The 22,070-nt window shown below is 37.9% G+C and overlaps 1 protein-coding gene across 28 annotated transcripts in view; it reads left to right on the top strand.

The window, feature by feature from the left end:
* Positions 1–21,099, top strand: part of AFDN (afadin, adherens junction formation factor) — a 116,088-nt gene extending 94,989 nt beyond the window's left edge. For 7 of the 28 annotated variants that reach the window (XM_068185178.1, XM_068185177.1, XM_068185173.1 and 4 more), the window contains 9 exons: positions 91–264; positions 533–624; positions 1,025–1,213; positions 3,858–4,880; positions 6,695–6,730; positions 11,201–11,335; positions 13,528–14,044; positions 18,075–18,153; positions 18,923–21,099. In XM_068185178.1, coding sequence (XP_068041279.1) covers positions 91–264; positions 533–624; positions 1,025–1,213; positions 3,858–4,880; positions 6,695–6,730; positions 11,201–11,335; positions 13,528–14,044; positions 18,075–18,153; positions 18,923–19,067 — 2,390 coding nt within the window. In that variant the 3' untranslated portion in view covers positions 19,068–21,099. Of the gene's footprint in view, positions 1–90; positions 265–532; positions 625–1,024; positions 1,214–3,857; positions 4,881–6,694; positions 6,731–11,200; positions 11,336–13,527; positions 14,045–16,677; positions 16,739–18,074; positions 18,154–18,922 lie in introns of those variants that run through there. The other 21 variants (XM_068185189.1, XM_068185186.1, XM_068185185.1 and 18 more) reach the window with 13 other exon arrangements.
* The last annotated feature ends 971 nt before the right edge of the window (positions 21,100–22,070 follow it).

Raw genomic sequence — 22,070 nt, 5'->3', positions numbered from 1 at the left:
GGTTTGAAAAAAAAATAGGCTAGGCAGTAGTTAAGTGAAAAGAGGAAACTACATATCCAACTGTTACAGTTTCTGACCGCCGTGGCTCAGGTAAACCCCGACCAAAGAGTGAAGGTTTTGAGCTGTATAACAATTCCGCGCAAAATGGATCACCTGAAAGTCCTCAGCTGCCATGGACGGAGTACAGTGAACCAAAGAAGCTACCAGGGGATGACAGGTTGATGAAGAACAGGGCCGATCATCGTTCCAGTCCCAATGTAGCAAGTAAGAAAAGTTACCCTTCTTTTGGGGATAGATTCCTCCTCCAGTAGTTTTAGAGGCTGTTGTATTAAAAAGGGGGTGACTATTTTTAAAAATGGATTAAGTTTAAAATACCAGTGTAGTGGTAACATTTGGAGCAAGCTTCTTGCTAGAACTACTTAAAGACAAAATCATAGTTATTTTGTGAATACTGTTACTTTATTAAGTCAGTATTAAGGTCTGTAAATTATTATTAACAGTCATGTAAGTGCTTCCTTTAACTTTCCAACAGATCAGCCTCCAAGCCCTGGGGGGAAGAATGCTTATGCATCTGGAACTACCACCAAAATAACCTCAGTCTCTACTGGAAATCTTTGTACAGAGGTCAGAAATGGCAAGCAAAATGCTGGCTATTAATCTTTCTTCATCTATTAGTAGTGTCAGTGTGCTTAAGTCAAACCAGTGTCTTACTGAATTATTTCACCACGGTGATGGTGCTTGTAACTGGGTGGGGTTTTGCTTATTACAGCTAATGAAAGGTTGAGAAAGTTTTCAATGATTTCATTAAAATTTGTTCGTGAAGTTATCCTTGTAATTTCTTAGGTTTGTACAATGTTGCATACTCACTTTGAGACCATAAAAACATGAGTCATAGCCACAGTTACATTTGGTACTAAGCAACTTCATCTCCTCTCCCAGATGAGTAATGCTCTTAGGAACCAAAAGAAAATACAGATCCATGTGATTAGAGAATCCTACCTTATTTTTCTTCTCCCTTTTTCAGGAACAGATTCTGCCACCACGACCTGAAGCTTATCCCATCCCAACACAGACCTATACTAGAGAATATTTCACATTCCCAGCTTCAAAGTCACAGGATCGAATGGGTCCAGCTCAGAGTCAGTGGCCAAATTATGAAGAAAAACCACAGCTTCAGGCAGAAAGTAATCATTCTATCAATTCTACCATGCAGGTGAGAAGTAATTTTTTTCAGTATGAGGAAACAAACCAGAAAGAAACTGCTTGCTTTCCATTCCTGGACTGCTAGAGACTTTTTTTCAGAATATTCAGTTCTCTACAACTATATCATAAGATGGGAACAACTATACTTCTGCCAAGAAGGGCTCAGGTTCAGGAACCCTGTGGTTTGGGTTTTTTCCTTCTCATTTTGCCTTTTTTCCCCCCTTCCTTTCACAGAATTTCTTACCATGTTCTGCAGACCTGTTATCTGGGATATTTTAATCCCCCTGGTAGAGATAATGGGGTGTAAGTGGTAGTAGGGTTCATCTTGTAAAATGTTTTGTGGCTTTCTGAAAAGCAAACTAAATCTCCATTCTTCCATGAAGGTTTATGTGGAAAAATGTTTGCCTGAAGGGTGTGTTATTTAAGTGATAAAGTACTAAAATCGAAATAAAACAGTTCTTTGAGATCTATCCAAGGTGTTCACTGAAACACATTCCCTGCTCCTAGTTAAAAAAAGAAATACATAATTTCAAATCATATCTGTTATCAAAGTGTAAATGCATCTTGACATGGAATGAATTTGCACCCATTGTACTTTTAGAAATTCACAGTGTTGTTCTGCTTCTGGAACTTCACTCAAATCCATACAGGAATTAAACCTAGATCTACTAAATCCAGTTACTGGATGATCTTCTTTCTCTAATCTCCCTAATCCACCAGACTGAAAAATATAGAGAGTTTTTTTTTTGTTTGTTTGTTTGGGGTTTTTTTTTGTTTGTTTTTGTTTTTTTTTTTCTTCTATTTCTTAATTAGTGATAAGTGCAGAGCCTTACACCAGGCTTATCTTTTACTTTTGGAAAAGTGTAGTGTAAATTATCTTGAAATTCTGTCTAAGTAAGCAAAGAAAGAATTGTTTATAGGTTGCTCACACATGTATGGGCAAATGAATTCAGTAAAAGTCACTTTTATTTTAGTGTTTTTTTTAGTATTATAGAGATTAAATTCTTGTTATTTGGGCTGTTAAAAAATAGATGTATTGCTCAAAGTAGGATGGTAATTTTGAAAGGGAATGCTGCAAGTTGAATGACTTTGGCAAACAGATACATAAATATTTTACTGAATTTCCATGCTTAACTCTTCCACATTTCATGATTTCTTCACACTTAATCTTAGCTGCATAGTTAACATCTGCATGCACTCTCTCAGAGATGGGAGAAGGGGAGGCAGGTGTCTCCAGAGAATGGTTCCTACCCATTTGTCTTAACTGAATTCTATGATAATTGCTGCCTGGACATGCATCTCTCCCCTGCTTAAAACAAGCTTAAGTGAGTAGCTTAGATGAGGTGGTTCAGACTGGTAAAGATGAAGCCCATCTATTAAAGTTGTTGACAGACACTGAATTTGAGCTATAGCCTTAAGGCTGAAGGCAGGGCAGAAAAGGATTTTGCTGAAGCAAAATAGGAGCTTTAACTCCTTACTAGCACTGAAAGTGTTAATAGTTTTTCCCTGCCAGACAATAGTTCTTTTAAGTTGAAAATTAGAAGAAAACAGAAGTAAAGTTTTTACAAAAATAAAAAAATACAATTTAATCTTTGCAGAGAGAACTTGGCTTGTAAAAAAAGCTGTTAAATGCCTTTTTTCTGTTCTGAAGGCATTAGCAAGCTTTGACTAGGTGCATCCTTACAGCAAATCTACCACAAATAACTGTGTGTTCAGCTCTGTTGGACTAATGGAGCATAAAAAATACACTTGTTCCTCTCAAAGAAAGCATTCTTTAGAGGTCATGGTTAAGGTCATTGGTGGAGGAAAATAAAAGGAGTTTGCTTTGTTAGTCTTCTCTCAATTGTTGATAATTGGTGCATTATGTGTTCAGTGCTTAGCAGTTCCTAACATTTGACGTATGAATATTTGCTTCAAGATAATCATTAACAGATTTAATAATCATGGTTTATGGTCCAGTGTTCCTTTTCAGATGGTTGTTCAGTGCAATGGGACCTGGAGGTTCTATAGAAAAAGACTTGGTGTTTGACACGCTAAAGTTTCAAAAATGTCAGACCATTATACTCATGTTCCAGGAGCAGGTAGAATTAGACTGCCTGCCTGGATTCTGTACCCTGAACTGTGTTAGTAATGGGAGCTTCATGCAGGAATCTCTCCTGTTAAGGGAGCAGGATAGGCAGAGGCGCTCTTCTCTTTCTCTCTCTGCAGCCTTTGTGTTTGCTTTCCCAATAGGAAAGATGTTCAGTGAAGCCAGTTGAAGTCTGAGTGGCAGAGCTGGTATGACTGAGCCACTGCTCAGAGCTATCAGGACTCTTGTACTCGCACGTGGGGGAGGGGGTGTCAGGGATAGTCCTGAGAAACTGTGCAAGCTGGGGAGGTTTTCAGCTTGAACTCCATTTTGCATTCATCATTCCTCCCAATCAAGTTACCAGGCAGTTCCCAGGAGCTTGCTAAGTCTTCCATCGCTTGAATGAGTTAAGAAGACTGAGAAGAATATTTTATTGTTGGTTTTGGGAAATCTACTGGGTATGGAAATGCTGAAATTCATTAAAAGTAATTACCTTCAGTAATAAGAGTATGTTTTATAAGCCATTTTCAGATATGTTTTAATGTGGATGGACTGTGATACACATGCCTTGTTTAATATTTTTCAGCGTGTAGCTCGTTCCCAGGAGGAGCTCAGAGACAAAGTTTTCCAGCCAGAGAGGAATCGTTTGGAAGTTGTTATACGGAAGGATGTGGAGTACATTGATCGGAAGTCAGACAGCGATCAGTGGATGAATTCATCTGTGGATTCTAGCACATCTAGCCAGGAACACCTAAACCATTCCTCCAAACCAGTGTCGCCTGGTTCTTGTTTAACTAAAAGTGGACCTGGCCGTTGGAAAACTCCAGCCACTAGCCAGCCCACTCCAGTGGCCATTTCCCAGCCCATCAGAACAGATCTTCCCCCTCCACCACCACCTCCTCCAGTGCATTATGCTGCTGAATTTGATGAACTGCAAATGGATTTGCCTCTGCCTCCCCCTCCTCCTCCAAATCAGATAGGAGCACAAGCATCCTCCCAGGTAGCTGCTGCTGAGCGTAAAAAAAGAGAAGAGCATCAGAGGTGGTATGAAAAGGAAAAGGCACGTTTGGAAGAAGAACGAGAAAGGAAACGCCGTGAGCAGGAGAGAAAACTGGGCCAAATGCGTTCTCAGCCACTAATTCCTGCTCAGCCTGTGGTTCCTCCTGTCTCCCTTCAACAAGTGAAATCAGAAAAGCCCTCAACTTTGCAGAGGTCTCAAGAAACAGTTATTCGAGAGCTGCAGCCCCAACAACAGCCACGGACTATTGAGCGGAGAGATTTGCAGTACATTACTATCAGCAAGGAAGAACTGTCCTCTGGTGACAGCCTCTCTCCAGATCCGTGGAAACGGGATGCAAAGGAGAAACTGGAGAAGCAGCAACAGATGCACATTGTGGACATGCTGAGTAAAGAGATTCAGGAACTTCAGAACAAGCCTGATCGTACAGCGGAAGAAAACGACCGCCTCCGCAAACTCATGCTTGAGTGGCAGTTCCAAAAGCGCCTGCAAGAATCAAAGCAAAAGGATGAAGATGATGATGAAGAGGAGGATGATGAGGTGGATACTATGCTCATCATGCAGCGACTGGAGGCAGAAAGAAGAGCAAGGGTAAAATCTTTTCTAGAAAAAAATACTGTAAAATTCTAGCTTGGTGGGTTTTTATGCTTTGAATATTTTGATGTTCTTAGAGAGTAAAGGAGGATGATACTTTCTTAAATGGCTTGAATTTTAAAATTAATAACTTAGAGTGGTTTCATCAGTTAACAAATGTGTTGTGAAAGTATCAAAGTTACCTTTTGATAGAATTCAATTTATTAATTGAATTTACTTCTCTGGTTCTGAGGAGAGAAAAGTTCCCTTTGGATAAAGGTTTTTTGCCATGTACCTGAGTATGGTTAGAAGGTAAAATATGGCAGAAATTTGCTTGCAGAAAGGTAAACAAATACATCTGAAATTACGAAAGTTTGTAGGAGAATCAGGAATAAAAATAGTGTGATTTTTCTCTCCCCTCCCTAGTGTATTCACCTCTAGAAGTTTTTATTTATGGTCTTGGGTCTTGAACACAGACACTGAATGCATACTGTTTCCAGGGAGTAGTGAGCTCAACAGACATTCCAGCTTGGTGGTCTGATAGAGCTGCTACCTCTACCTTTACCGCCCCTCAGTGCTGACTTCAGCAGTGGAAGGAGTATTGCTTGAGCTGTGTGGGTTTGGGTGGTGTAATAGCTAATACACCCTGTCTGTAGAGCTCCAGCTCCTACAGGCCTGGATTTTTCATGGTCTCCAGTCTAATCAGCATCTGAAGTTTGCTTACCTTAGCTTCAGTTCTGTGAAAGCTCATAATATATGTAATAAGATAATACAACTGAATAGTACGGTGAAATTTTTAACCATTCTTGCTGGTGGCTATTGTCTCCCAAAACTCTGATAAATCTACTGTTATTGAGAAAAAGTGTCTATTGGAAAATCTATTCTTTTCTGAATAACAGCATGGATTCCAAAATTACATACCAATAGCTGTGTTTTTCCAGGCTTAAAAGCCAGCTCTGTAATATGTTCAGTGTCTTCTGTGTGTTTGTCTTGAAAAGTTGACTTAATTCTGTGATAAGCAATGTTTAATTCCTGAGAAATGTTTGGACATGCTTGTTTTGACATTCAGAAATAGCTAGTGGCTTGAGTAGGATTTGAGTTCATGATTGTTTTGGCAGCTTCATTTCCTAAACTTACTCTTCTCATATTCGCTGCAGTCTGCATTGCTTTCCTTTTTTTTTCCTTGTACCTAACTTTGTTACTGTGTAAAACAATAGATACCTCAAACTTGGAAACTGAAAAAGGAAAAAGCTGAACATGTATTCAGCGAACACGTTTCCCCCAAGTCCAGCATTGCTAACAGGCAATTTGTGGCACATAGACAGTTACCTATGAGCATAAAAAATTCACGTAGAACTGCCATTTTAACAAACAGTGTCTTAAAAATTTTACTTTGGCAAGGCTAAGAAAGCCATGTGCTAATAAAAAGAAAAGCCAGTTGTATTGCATAACGGTATTAGTCTTCTCTGCAAGTGCTGGCTTTATAACACTATTTGTGCATGAAGTTCTTCCAGATTTTTGGAACATTTTGAAACGAAAAAATGACAGTTGTCTTGAACTGAATTAATGTTTGTCGATTACATTTCACTTTTAGAGATGCAGTTAAGTAGCATCTTTGCGGAACTACTGAGGTGTTGCATGAGTCAATACTGATAAAAAATTTGGATTATTTGTTTTAATTTCTGTATTTCACATTTATGTCCATTCAGTTCCTCATTCTAAAGCAGCCAACTAAACAAATATAAGAAAATGCTTTTGATATAGCACGTATCTAACCTATCTTTATTTACACTGTGCATCTTTCTTTTTTCCCCCTTTCTTACTACCTGCAGCAGACTGCTGTGCCAGCAATCTCTGTTCTAGATTTGGTATGTTTGTTTCTTTCTCTTCAATATCTTTCCCATTTCAGTTCCTTATTATTATTAATAACAGCCCTATGTTCTCTGGATGATGATTTGGCATCTTTGGGTGTTCAGAGATCATTATGATACTGTAAGCAGTAAGTTAACTGCAAGCATGCATTTGAATGTTTTTAGATATGTTGATTCCTTTCCTTGTGTTTCCTTCCTCTTAGATGTTGTGTTCTGCTTGCAGACTTGATTTGTTTGTTGCAGCAGTGGTCTAACATAAAACTGTATCTGCTGTTTTGTGCATTTTTGTTTACAAAATCTTACTAATAACTTTGAATGAACAGGCTATGAGGTAAGATTGATTCCTTTCCCTTTCGCACCCATGCAGGTTTAAGAAGAGCTCTAAGAAAACTTCCTTTACACTTTGAAGGGAAATTGTACTGAGAGCCTAATAATACAGCATACTTCTTCAGCACATGCTGACACCCTGTTGTTTGCAGGTGTTACAGGTGTTTGGTTTTGGCATTAACATAAAAATGGATTATAAACTCAGAAATTACTTCCAAACTGATATTTCCAACTTGGTTGCATATGCATGCAATCATTAAGTTACAATATAATTTCAGTTTCAATCGGTTAATACTATTGTCTTTCATCTAAAACATGACAGGCTTTCAAACTGGAGCAGTAATTGCTATGACGCCAACTAATTTTGTATTTTATTGCACTCATTGGACATGGAAAATAAGTTTTGTAGGCTTCCAGAGCAGAAATACATCCCCTTCAAAGTCAATTTCTGTATAATTAGTGTCCCAGTTTTAAAAGAAAGGTGACATTAGTAAAATTAAATTTGTGCTGCTTGAAAAAACTGTCTATGTGTTGGTTCAAAATACAGATTTGGATATTCAGCACTGCCTTCTGAAAAAAAATCACATTTTAAAATGCATACTTCTGGTAACTCATAAAATCTAAGGTGCTCAGTTTTGTATCTGTGTATTATGTGAGTGTTAAGCAGTTTACAGCATTGGAACAGGTATAACATTTCACCTTTCTGAAGTAATGGATAAGCCGGGAGTCATGGATTTTCCAGACTTAGTATCTTATCAATATTTTCTTATTACTGCCTACTTTTTTTTGCTCAAACCTTGATTCCTGGAGCTGCAGCTAGATAGATAAAATGCTTTTCCAAGCAGACTGCAAATATCCGGATCTTTCAGGGACAGAAGGTTGGTGAAGGCAGATGGTATCATCACCTTGAAAAATGGATTAGATAAATGCATAGACATGAAGCCTGCAAACAGCTACTCAGAGGATTACATAAGGCTGGACCAGCTGACATCTTTAGTAGTATGCTAAATGCCAGGGGAATGCTAGAAGAAAAGGCCAAGCTCATGTGCAGCTCTTCTTGCCATGGTCAGAGACAGCAGAATACTGGGCTAGATGGATGCATGGCCTGAATCAATCGATGATTTAGGATGTTAATAAATTTAGCTTTTAAAAAAGGCAGCAAGCTAATATTTAAATAGTTGAACACTACACCCAGCAAATACCACTTTTTCATAATTTCATGATTTTATCCCATTCACGTGACTTTCAAGACATAAATGCATTTAAACAATGCCCCTTCATATACCCAAGTAATTGCTGCTTTGTTTCTTAAAAAACCCCAAAAACAACAACAAAACTTTCTTGTGTTTGATGGTTTTTTTATGTGTCTAGGATGAGCATTGTTGATAGCTGTTCTGCTAATTACAAGGCTGAAGGAAGGTGATGAACCTTAATACAAGAATTGTCTGCTTAGATAGTGTTTGTTCTTTAAACTCCCCAGACCCTATGAGATCTGACACAGCTTTTTAGCTGTCATTAAATAAATAGGTATAAATTTAAAGTTGTCCTGGAACATCTTTTAGAGTGTTATAAACAGTGCTTGGAGAAATGAACGTTATCTGAAATTTGACACTTCCTGGATTTGAGAATGGCCTACCAATCCTGTGAATATCTTAACATTCCTGATCGGATCAGCCCACTGACCCCTTTACCAGGAGCAATAGCTTGGAGGAAGAGTGGTCTTCTCTGCCCTTCTAGGTGTAGGAGTAGTGCTGCAGGTCTGTGTTGGCAATAGGGAGACAAAGTTGTGTGGCTGAGCGAATGGTTGGCACTTTGCAGTAGAGCTGGGTCAAAGCAGAGGAGAAGAATCGGTGCTTTGTGCTCAGCTGCTTTGCCCAGTTACAGCTGGGAGAATGCTTTTCTCTGTCACTCTTCTCCATCACACTTAGGTGCTCTTCCCTTTTAAAATAGAAACATGTGGCTTTGGAGGAGATGTGGAAGTACAGTAAATCAGGTGAGAACATGACTTCTAAACAAGAGAAAAACTGATTGTGATAGAGAAGTATCCAGTCAAAATATTCATCTGGGGAATCTTATAGCCCTCTCACTGGAAGTGGGATGCAAAGCTGATTTTCCTTTGCATCTTGAAAATTTGGGGGAAAGTTAGAACTGGGTACCGTTGTACATACAGAATTACAGACACAAATGCCTGGAAGTGCTCTAGCATACCTCATCATTCCACTGCTCTCTGCCTTTGTCTGGGAATGCTCCAAATTAGAAACTAGTTAGTGATCATCAAGAAATCAAATGTTATCTCTTAATAGTTGCCGTATTTTCACTTCTGCCTTCTATATAATTTTTAGCCATTTTCCTATAGGTATTATGTTTAGAATAGCCTCTGACCTGGATACAGTTGTCTTCACAATTCTTGTGATTCAGATATTAACAACAGTTCCCTGGTGGGCAGCTTGGTCACTTTTGCCTTCTTTCTGTAGTTATGATCAGAAGACAATTAAATAAACCAGCCCTACTTTCTCTTTAATTGGAAATAGTTTCTCTTAAGTGCTTTTCAATAAGAATATTTGCTGCTAAGCAGTAAGGCTTCCATGCCATAACCTGGGAGCAGTAACTGCCATGTTCAGGGTGTTTTTCTAATGTAGTTGTGACAGGAATTTTCCTGTATTTTCTCACCATGCAGTTTTTGCTTGCTTTTTTTTTAAGAGGAAATGACTTCTCTTGTATAAACTCTTGTGAGTTACTAGCTGTCTTTCCTTTTGACAGCAATATTATCTCCTTTGCTAAAATAATGTCTTTCTAATAACTAAGACAAGAAGTCTTAATCCAAGCAGGGAGTTGGTTAACTGCTCTGTTCCCTGCTCTGCAGTGCAAACTGAGCTTGATCTTTGTCGTTTTCAGTTAGGAATAACAAAGTTTTAGCCCTAAATAAAGGGATTTACATGGAGGTAGCATCCTCTAAAATACATTCATCAAATTAATTTTATTCTTCAGCTTTCACGCTCAAAAATGAACAATGGGGGAAAATAGTTGTAAGAAAATTAGCCAAACTGTTTAGACTTTTTTTATCAATTAATTGGGGAGGAAGATACTTGCATGAAGGTTGTCCTCACAAAGTCTATTAAGATTTAATTTCTCTTTCTCTCTTGTACTGCTTTGTGTCATAAGGATTTTTTTCTGTACATGAATTTGGATTGTAAAATAAAATCCAGAAGTAAAGAAGTATCCTTGTTACATGCAGTTTATAGCAAGATCAAATCATTTGTTGATTTATACTAATAAGGATTTAAAACCAAAAAATTGTGTGGAAGAAAAAAAAATTACTTAAAAACATATGCAACATAAGAAATAACACAGCATGTAGTCCAGTTAATTTCTACATGTATTACTGTGCCAGTGAATTTTCCTGTCCGTCAAAGGCTTGTATACTGTTAGCTTTAAAGAATCATGCAAAGTTTGGATTGTGCTCAGTTTTCCTATCTGTGCAGCACCATAAGCATTTATAAACCAGTATTGTCTGTTGGACATGAGTTGTTCTTGTGAGCTGTTTCATCCCAGTAGTCAAAAAGTTTTCTTTCCTTCACTTTCTGCTTTTCCAAAACCCATCTGCTGCAGATACAGTGGGAGATTTGATTTCCTGAGACTATTTGCAGACTTGCTGAATGAGCCTGTTACTTTAAATGGATTGACCCTTTGGCTAATGAGTCATGATTTTCCGGTGCTTAAATTCTAATCCAGAATGAAAAAAACAATTGACTGCTAGAGCTGTGGGCTGTTGGTTCCAAGTATTTAATTTCATTTTACTGTACCTATGAGACTATGGTTGTTGAAGCTCTTCGGGACATGAGTCACCTCAGTCTTCTACTGGGGATTCATACATGACTGCTAAAAATGTATCCCTGAGTAATTTGTGCTTTTATGTATGTAGTTCTGTGTGCCTCTATTTTGCTTTTTTTTTTTTCCTTAGCGATTTTAGGCAAGCCAGTGTAAGAAAGCATACTTGAAATGGCTGGAAATTATATTGATCATCTGTAGCATAGCATTTTCTACTAAATGAGTTATTTTTAGATGCCAGTATTTAGTTGTTTTTTTTTTTTAAGCCATTTTGTCCATGTGAATGACCAATTAAAATTGTGTCTCTGTTAGTTACAGGATGAAGAACGCAGACGGCAGCAACAATTGGAAGAAATGAGGAAACGAGAAGCAGAAGACAGGGCCAGGCAGGAAGAAGAGCGCAGACAACAAGAGGAGGAGCGGACCAGGAGAGAGGCTGAAGAAAAGGTTGTGGTTTTTTGAGTGCCACAGGGGTTCTTGCAGGCCTTTCCTCTTCAGCCTGGCCAGTACCAGCTCAGTGTTGGGTCAGCAGGGTTTTTAAACACAGTAGCCCTGGTGACAAAGGTCAAGGCCCAAGGCTTCAGTTTGTCCTATCCAAACCAAACAGGGATTAAACAGCGAATTCCTGTTGGCTGGAGTTGTCTGGTATTGCAGAAATAGTACTACGGGCTTCGTGCCTGGAGGTTTTTAGCAGTGGCAAGTCTCTTACCTTCAGAGCCTTTCTGAAAATTATGGAAGAAAGCAGCTACTTCCTGTTTCCCTTCAGCTCCCATAATAAATTGCATACATTCTTTATTATCATGGCTCAGTTAGTGCTGATGGGTTTTCCTATGTCCCAGAGATGGCACTTAGGTATTTCTGTAGTATTTTTTAATATAGATACAGAGAGAAGTATGAAATACAGTGGAGTAGAGATGAATATTCCATATTATTTTTTATGTTTGGACTGTGGGAGGGAAGTGGTTTCTAGAAAGCAAGTAAATAATTTTAGCAGATAAGTGTACAGTCAAATTGTAAAAATTCAGGGTTGTAGATTCCTTTGAAACACTATACATGAGCATGAGAAGCTTTACTGATAAAACTAGAAGACAGAACAGCTTACTTGACTCAGCATGTTTCTTAAGACCTTTTTGTTCCTAGAGAAAGCAGTTACTTCTGTTCAGTTTGCCTGTTAGTAACACTGACTTCAGAAAGAGGGCTATCTTTTAAAGTTGTTCATCTTGGAAGATTGAGCAAATACATTTAAAAATCCCCCAACACTTAGATATATTAACTATGTTCATTTATTTTTCAAGCTTTGTTAAATTGTTTCCCATAAACAGTGTAGTTTGAGTGAAAGAGGTGATAATAAGAGAGAAGTGAGGAAGGTGTATCTGGAGTGGAGAAAGTGTTTAAAAGTATACTGTAGGGACCTTAAAAAATGCAACCAAGAGAAAACAACTATGGCTTTTTTAACCTCTGACAGTGATGCAGCCAAATGGCATTTGGATCACACTTGAAAGAGTTTTCACTGACAGATGTTGACTGAGATACTTCTACCAACTCAGAATTCAGTACCACCAGTAAAATGATTTTAGAGAGTAGTACAAGGAGATGAGTTTCATGTCTTTGCTGCAGATGAACAAGATTAAATCTATTTATTATGTTTTCAGGAGAACTGACTCAGTGTTGGAAAGATAAGCATTCAAGGTGGATTTTTTTAAACATGTGTTTTAAAACCAGAAATGATGGTTATTCCAAATGTCATATATTCCCAGCAGAAATTATAATATGCTTATACCCAAAGGGTTTTATAATGCACATACAGTTCCCAAATACACTTCATTTGTTATCAAAGTACTGAATAAGCCCTTGTATTAATTTACAATGTGTTTGAGACAAGAGCTGAACAGAATTAAATGCTATTTTATTTAAAAACAGAACAGTCTTTTAAAGAGGAAGAATACGTAGAAGATATTTCATGGCCTTTTAAATGGTCAGTAACCTCATATAAATATCATTAGCATAGTTTGTGTTTTAAATGCCTTTTAACAGCATTTGTTTGATGCCTGTTTTGGAAAAGTTCTTTGCAATCATTTTTTTGTGTGAAAGTAGTTTTCTTGGTGTATACACTAGGAACTTTGTTAGGAGTCATCTGTTCCAAGGCTCTGTTGACTAATTTACATTGTATAAGCATGAAACTAAATTACAAAGTCCCTTTTGTAAGATGGTAGTTAATTTTAGTTATTTTCCTCTCCCACAGATTCTCTACAGCTTTAGTAAATCTGAACCTTATTAACTGTAGTTACAGTTTGAGTAATAAATGTTGGAATGCCCTTAGTTTACACAGACAGTTGCTTTAGTGACCACAGGCAGTGGTAAATCTGTAAATAACAGCTACACTGTGTTATTGGATGGCTGCTGGTTTTTTGCAAATGTGATGGTTTAACCACTGGCCAAATGCCAGTTTAGCCACAAAAATCATTCACTCGTAGTAGCAAATATTCACAAAGAATATTTGTGCATATAGATGCCGCTTATTGCCAGAAAAGGAGACAACAAAGATTGACGGAAGATGTTTGTAGCTCAGTGATGGAAAGCTTAAATCTCATGGATTGAAATGTCTGACCACTGTGTTTCTGTTTCCTCTGGCCTTTCAGAGGCGCCAGGAAGAGGAGTATTACAGTCGCTTAGAGGCTGAAAGGCGCAGGCAGCATGACGAAGCTGAACGAAGATTGCTGGAACCTGACGAGCCTGGTCTGTACAGACCTCCGCTTCCACGGGAATATGAACTCCCATCCCCAACCCCTTCATCTAACGCTCCTCCTCCCCCACCTCAGCGAAACACCTCTTACCTCAAAACACAGGTCCTCTCCCCTGACACGATTTATACTGCCAAGTTTGTTGCATACAATGATGATGATGATGAGGAGGAGGATTCCAATCTAGCAGGTCAGGATAAGTACTCCAGCACAAGAAAATCTTATGGTGACTTTCCTCCTGCCACCCTTAAGCCACAGCAGCCCTCCCGCCAGCCTCGCCCAGTTTCAGATGGCATCTTTCTTTCCAACTCATTCCAGTCATCTCCTGTCAATGCCAACAGTACTACTGCCAAAAAAAGCCAGCCCCCACCCCCATCAAACAAACCAAGTTTCATCCATGCCAGCAGCTCTAAAGGTAGAAACAATGAAATAAATCATCTCTACAAAACTGTCCTTGTATTTTCAACTCCAGGGCTCTAGATTGAATCACTTATTTTGTGATTTCCCCCTCCCTTAATCACTATTTTCACTCTGGTGATCTAACTTAAATCCTGATATTAATATGAATCCTTCAATTTTTAATTATTTTGATCTCTCAAATTTTCTTTCTCTTTACCCAAACTTTTCAAAAGCAAAATTCTGTCTTTCATGTACGAATCAGATATTATTTTAACTGCTACTCAATCATTTTGAAGTACTGTTGGTTTTGGCTTTCACTCTGTATCTCTAAGTGATTTGTTTTGTGTGACTGACTGCTGTTCACTCAGGGCATCTGGAAGTGCACCTTTCTTGAACACAGGAAACCTCTCCTAATGGGTTCATGGACAGAATTTATCTTCTGCTTTGTTGGTACCAGGGTTCTCTCTCTTTTAATAGTGTGTGCAAATGGCTTTAAAAATTGCATTTGTAGATGTAGATCTTAAATACACAAGCACCAAGAGAAATACAGGTCTTGCAGTTAGTTTCATGTATTAGGCACCATTCCTGAATTTCTGGTTTGTACAGTGAAGTTTCCTTGCAGAGAGACAAAAATCTAGATTTCATCTTAGTACTGTTTGCTTTAATCCTTCCCTTCTACACCTCTGTTTCTTCGACTCCTCATCTTGTTGTATAACTCCAGGCCAACCATAATGAAGTTGAATTTCAGTTAGAGTTCTAGCTGCCAGTAACTTCAGCACCATATTTTACCTGCAGAATACTAGTTGAACTATACTCTTGACTTCAAAGCTAATTCAGTCCAAAGTTTGGGGATTTTTTTTTAACTGCTGCTGTATAGGAGAAATCTTGTCTACTTGACTCTTTGAGTATGTCTCACTCAATAAGATTGCGCTTTATTGATATAATACTTTGTCTTTAAACAGCAGCATCTGCTGGTACTTCTACATTTGTTTTCTTCTGTGTTCTTTTGAAGGTAGTTGCCATGACATTCTCCTAGTTTATTCTTTTTACTTACACTGGAGGTTAACCAGTGCCTCATAGCCAACTCTCTGATCAATTCATCCTTCTAAAATGAACAAGGTAGCCAGTCACCTGAGATCCCAAAGGAAAGTGTTTATGCTGGCTTCTAGCTGAATGGTCAACTTGTTTGCCAAATTCAAGTCTCAGTGGCACAGGTGGAATCCTATAGTATGTTATATCCCTCATCACTTTTTTGGCCACCTAACAAATTAGGAAAATCGTTCACTTGCTTTATTCAGCAGTGTGCCCTGGGCATAGGGAGGATATGAGCCTCCAAATAGGTTCTGTCTATTAGAAGCACTTCTAATCCAGCTGCAATAGTATGTGAATCTGATTTAGGATATAGGATATATAGGATAAGATATATACAAGGCCACTGAACTGCTTGTCCACATCCTGTTCAGCTGAGGCTCAAGTCATCATTTTCAAGCAAGGAAAATTAGCATCCTTTCCTTTGCAGTGCACATTAGCTTCTGCTACAGTTAAACTGTTTCCAGTGCTGAAGAGAAGCTCTGCACAGTATTGCATAGTTTTAATATTGCTGAAGGGACAGTTTAGCTCACTTATAATTACTGTCCCACTGGTGCAGTTCATGATTAGTAATTCCACTGTTTGTGGTCAGCACAACACCCAAGTTTCATTAAAAAAGTATCCACAGTGATTCTCCTGTAAAGGGTGGGGGGAAGCCTGGTAATTTACACTGGTGTTGTTTGTGAGATCTCAGGATATAGTAGTCTCTTTGGTACTAGTCTCTCTCTCTCTCTCTCTCTCTCTTCTGCAAGCCCATCTGTCACTCCTGTCTGGCTCTGTAATAGTTTCTGAATCTTAAAGGAAGGTGAGGGAAAGTTTTAGCTTTTCAGTGTGTTTTCATTAGACTGGAGTATAATTCTGGATGCTACCTGCTGTGTACTACCATAATGCCTACTACTTTGCACATGAAATCACTGATAAACCCACAGCCAATTTTGTACCAGAAGGACTTCAGCTTTTGAACACTAGATATCACTGAAATGGCAGGCTTCTGACACAAAACATTGGTACTGTAAGTCTGTACTTAATTTTTTTCTTTTTCTTTCAAATTTCTTTGAATTTTTTTTTCTTTCAAAGGACTTTCTTTTTCTAGGAATTCTTATTTGAAACTGACTGTAATAAAAAGTAAAATGTGCCTTCCATCACAGCATGTAGGCTTGCAGAAGCCCTTGCTTCCCTTCCCTATTTGGCACTTTGAAGGCTGTACATGTAGTGAATTAGGCAACCCTAGAGCCATCAGTCACTAGTTGTCACCACCACTCTCCCTGCCTCCCATCATCCACAACCATGAATGCCATTTAATATATAATTGCATTTCTAATCCTGCTTTCTGTTAATATTAATTGAAAAATTGATCTCAGAAAAGTGAAGTGTTCAGTGGTATTGTGTGTGCACATTTGTTTTTCCTGGAAAACAATCAAAACAACAATTTACAAAGATTCAGTTAGGGTTTTGATAACAATTAAGGAATATTGTAGTATGATGCTTCCCCTTTAATAGCCTAATTCATAAACCATACGACTAATTCTGAATACTCTTATTTCGTAATTTTTAAAATAGCCATGAGAACAGGTTAACTTCACTTGATTGCTCAAGCTTCTATGAAGACTGCCTGCGTAATGTACAAAGCCGTTTGCACAAAATGCAGAATTCACTGTGCAGTTTGACCATCTCCCATCTCGCTGACTCTGTTACATTCCTGTCCTTTGCAGCTCTTTCCTGTTCTGAGTGTTAACTCTAGTAAACCATGCTTCTGCAAATTTTGCTCTCGTGCTTTCTTCCACTGGGTCTTCAAAGACCATTGGGTCTGTCAGCTCACCAAGGGAAAAGTCAACACCCAAATGAAAACCACTGTCCAAATGCAAATGAAACCATGAACCACAGCCTGTGGATCCAGCCACAAGCTTTTCAAAGTAGGGAAGGCAGTACTTACAGGAATGTAAGACTCAAAACTGAGAGGAAAAAATCTTTATATGCCTGGCATACCTAGTATGATTTGGTTTGCTGCAAATTTTTGGTGGAAAAAATTTGGCCTACAACACATTAGCTAAATTGGTTCGTGTGTTCTAGCCTCGCTCAGAATTACTGAATATTTCTGAGAAGTTTGATGTACCAGTGGAAGAAGCAGACATCTCCTTTTGTACCAAAGAAGGTTCACAAGACATAACATGTATGATATTGAGAACAGAACTGTCTGAAGATGAATCTGAGTAGTGTGCTGACACATTTTATTATTTTCCTGACAGTTACTAAGAGAATATGGTCTTTAATATAAATTAAATTATTAAAATTCTGATTGGAAATAAAAGGTTTTGTCTTGTGGCCTTTACAAGGAATTAATATAATGTGTAAAACCTGTGTGTTATATCAACTTAAAGGTGCAGTGCTTCAAGAGTTACTTAAAATTTAAGTAACTCTTAAAATTTAAGTAACTGTTAAAATTTAAATTCAGGGGCGGGAGGAAGGGGCCATCTTCCGAGTGATAGTTTGTGTCTCACACTTAACAGAGACTAAAATTTTGCTGAATTGCAAAGATGGTATATACTAATCTTTGCTTACTTTTAGTCTCAGAAGGAGAGGAGCTACAGCTAACTTATTCCCTGTGGAGTTTGTCACAGGATAATGAAGTGTTGCTCTTTCTGTTGATCTCCTTGAACAGCTTCTAGTGTCTGTTTTACATTAAGCCATAATAAGATCAAGATCATGATTTGGCATATGCCAGATAATCTAAACAAAATGGGTTCAAAATTAGGAATAAAAAATAGGCCATTTTAAGAGGGTTGGAATTTAATAGTACTGGGATTAAATATTCTAGAGGTCAGATGATCTCTGATTATTTATGATTCTCATTTGAGATTGTTTCTTGAAAGAAGCACTGCACCTTTTTGAAGGAATACAGTATAAAACTTTTGTGTTGTAGCTGCCATCCTTAAACTTACTTTTTTCTTTTGCATAAGGAATAAATTCATACACTGGATCTACAGGAACAGCTGCTGGGGAAGTGTATCGGGATCCAAGAGACAAAAGATCTAAAAGGTGATATACAGGAGTCCATTAACTTTTATACAGCTGATTTGGTTAACTTCTGCAGTATTTTCTGTTGTCATCATTGTATCTCTGGGGGCTACTCAAGAGTTCTGCTGTTGGCTCTATTATGGGTTACTATAAAACAAAATTAAGTTCTCTCCACAAGTCCTTAGATGATCTGAAGCACTGCTGAACAGAAACAAGTTTTGGTAGTAGAACTAAGTAAACAAAATGACCACTGTAAATGAGCAACTTCAGCTGGTTTAGGTGTATTTATAAATCTGAACAGTACGTCTCCATTGGGATTCTTACCAAACCTGTGATAAGTATAAAATATTTAAGCTGTATATAAATCTCATTCAGGCTTTACCATGTAGCATACCGATGATGGGACAAGAAAAGGTTTGTCTTCCTTTTCTTTTTTTTAAGTGCTTTTTCTTAGAAATGTGCCACCACAGAAAAGATTGCTAGTTTAGCCAAAGCAGTAATGCTGTGCTAACACAGGCAGAGCCTTAGTTTATAACCTGCCATTCATGTGGAAAATTGGCAAGCATTTCCATTTATTTTGACATGCAATAAATGGTCAAGTCATGAATTTCTCTTAAGTGATAGCACAAGTGAGAGTTAAAGGTATGTGTGAGGAACAAAACCTTTCAGAAGACAGAAAAGACTACTTTGCTGTAGTCAAAGAAGCTGTCACTACATGTCATCAAGAATGATTATGTTTAAGGACCTTGTAGATGAGAATTATAAAAAATACTTCTTGTTTCCTTTCCAGTCAAGATGCAGATTTACCTGGAGCACCAGAAAATCTGACGTTCAGGGAACGCCAGCGACTTTTTTCACAGGGTCAGGATGTATCCAATAAAGTAAAAGCTTCTAGGAAACTAATGGAACTGGAAAATGAGTTGAACACAAAATAAGATTAAAGCACCTTATCAGATGTAACAGATGATCTCCAAATTGAGGGATTGAGATTGGGGGCACACTACTAAGTATGAACAGAAAATGAATGTTTTCTGAAAGGAGTGACTTTGATTCCTCTATATCTAAGACTGTTAATTAAGACTTAGAGATATTGCAATAGCAAGAAAACTGATTACTTTGCCAGGAGCTTGTGGTTTATACAATGAAAGCACTGTAAATTTTTAAAGATATAAATCACGTGAAGGTAACTTTTTTTCTGTTTTGGGGGTAAAGTTCTTTTGCACCAGACCAAGTAGCACTTGTCAAAGATAAGTTCTGTTTCCTGGTGTTTTACAGACACACTTTTATTTTAGCTGCTGAGCAGAGAGAGTGAGAATAGCTTGAACTGCCTAAACTAAACTGTGCACTAGAAATTAGTATTTTAGGTTGTTTGACAAGAAGCCAATGTTTGGGCCACCTTAAATAAGGTTTCATATGCAAGTGTGACATACTGTATGGTGTTCATAGAAGGATCAGCATATCAATACAAATCTTACCACTACTTAGTACTGGCATACACACATTCTCTAGATAGAATATTGGAATAAAAATGTTTCTAATGTATTTGTTTGGTCTAAAATGGATGCCTAAGATTTTATCTGTTGTTACGGAAAAGTCTACATTGATGTATCCCCACTATATGTACTTCAAGACTTTCAAAAAATGTGAAGATAACAACCTTTGGATAACTGTTTCATTAAAAATTACATAAGCAATAGATAGTAGGCTACACTTAGTGGCCCTGCATCAGCTAGGACCAAAACGTTAGTAGTGTGTTAAAGGCAAGGATTGCAGTTAGAAGGTGAGCAGAACATGTGGGTATGTTTTCTGAGAAATTCAGATTAGAAGTTATTGGGCAGTTAGGCCTGGAACAGTATTGATAAGTCTGTTATTATCAGTTCAACAATAGATTTTTTTTTTTTCCTATGGCGGTATCAGTTGGCATATTAGAGAAGACGACTGAAGTGTAAAGCATCAAATACAGTACTGCAGTCTAGAAGTGGGAACATTCATAAGGTCATTAACAGAGCTGGTGTGCTAGCAAGGAACCATCCCTGCTTATGCTGAGGAGGCAGTGCTAGTGAGCTCCTTTTCCGTCTAGCTGGCTTTACTGACATCCTATTACGGTTGTACTGAAAGCCTTTTTGGCAGTTCAAGCTATTTTTTCACACTGTTATAGCCTTATTTAATTTTTAATTGTTAATCTTTTTCCTCCCACTATTTCCTCAGCTATGCTTATGTGGCTGATGATGTTGGGAATAAGGACCTCATCAGAGTCTTTCTCGTTGTGTGATGTTAAGACAATATATATTGTGATTCCAAACAAATTTTCTATTTGACAAAGCCCTTTACTGGCTTTAGATGATTTTTTTTTCCTGTATCATATTGTTCTCTTATAAATATATATTTAGGGATTTGTGCACACTTCCAAATACAAAGGGGTAGACTTTCACTGCCTTAGGAAAGAAATCACTTTTAATAAGAGTTGTATGATAAATAAATGCAAGTTAATGAAAATTGGAGTGTAAATATTTTTTACGTATTTCAGGTTTCTTATTTGAAAGTGTGCTTTTACCGTTTCACCTGTTAAATATGAAGTAGAAGATTAAACTGGTTCAAAGTGTTAATGAAGGATCTGCATGCTTGCTATGTCTGTTCATCAGCAAAAGCAAGCCTCTCCCAATTTATCTTGAGAACACTAGCAGCCTTACAGTGACAAATTTTTCTTGAGGAAAAAACTTACGCTGTGGCTGAATTACTGTTGCTGCTAGACTCTGAAAAAGGCTTAGCAAAAAAATACCTATAACCTTCAGTTGAGTGAATTTGGCCGCTATTGGGCATTCGGGTCAAGTGTGAATATGTGTAAAAGTGCTTTTCATATTTGTCTGTGCATTATTTGAAAAAAAAAACATCAAAACTGCTGTAGTTTCCCATTTCTACTGTATTTCACTTGCAACCTATTTTTAATAAAGTTTGTATTGTATTTAACTTTGCATTCAATGTTTTTTGTATTCTTATTTAATTCTGCGTTCCTAACAACATTTTCATAAACCCGAGTGGCTCTTAATATGTTTTGCCTTGCCTGTCCTCTTAAAATGTATTTATGAGCAAAGTCAGTGTATCTCATATGAAAACTTCAAATTAATTTTACATGGAGAATCAACAGAGGCTGGCCTTCACTAATCAGAGAGGAGAGTTTCTTAGCCTGTTTAATACCTATAGTGCTGACTTGAAGGAAGTGATTTTTACAGCTTAACCAGCAGTTTATGAAGTAGTAAATACCACTGGTGTTGATTATTCAGACTAGTCACACTATTTGTATCTTCCTTAAGTGCAAAGTTACTTTTGTAACAGCAAAGAAGAACCTAGAATGTGGCATCTTTTGGAAAAGTAAATGGTGTATGTAGAGTCTCCACTGGGATTGCTGTGTTTAATGGGAGTCAGCAGTTCAAGTCCCCTTCACTTGGGGACGGAGCCTAGCCCCAGTGAAGTGCTGTAGATGCCTGCTGCTGTAGCTGTACGTCTGCAGAAGATGGGATTGAGAGCCTCCTAGAACCTCAGAAGAACTCAGCTTTTAATTTTGACTGTAGAATGTGTAGACTAGAAGGAAATGAAAACAATCCATTGCTCTTCTGTATGTGAGTCCCTCAGTCTAAACAAAAGAACCAGTACAAAGAGTGATGTATTTGAGTCTGTAGTTGTTGCAGCTGCGAGCTTTGTCACAGAAACTTTTATTTCTAGACCAAACTATTCCAGGAGTTGTGAGAGGAACTGTGTGTGATGTGCAGCAGAGGTAATGTATTTTCAGTGGGGAAAAAGTTTCGGGCTATGCCTTCAGGTCGAGTTTGCTCAGTGAGAACACTAGTGTGATGCTTTGCTTTAGGGACATGAGCTGTCAGCCTTGGCAGCACAGCTCTTGGTGCTTTTACTGACGAGGGCCCTTGCAGTGATAACTGTGC

Source organism: Anomalospiza imberbis, chromosome 3 (assembly GCF_031753505.1).
Source record: "Anomalospiza imberbis isolate Cuckoo-Finch-1a 21T00152 chromosome 3, ASM3175350v1, whole genome shotgun sequence".
Taxonomy (NCBI): Eukaryota; Metazoa; Chordata; class Aves; order Passeriformes; family Viduidae; genus Anomalospiza; species Anomalospiza imberbis.
The sequence above is the reverse complement of the archived record's forward strand: the minus strand, read 5'-3'. Positions and strand labels throughout refer to the sequence as shown.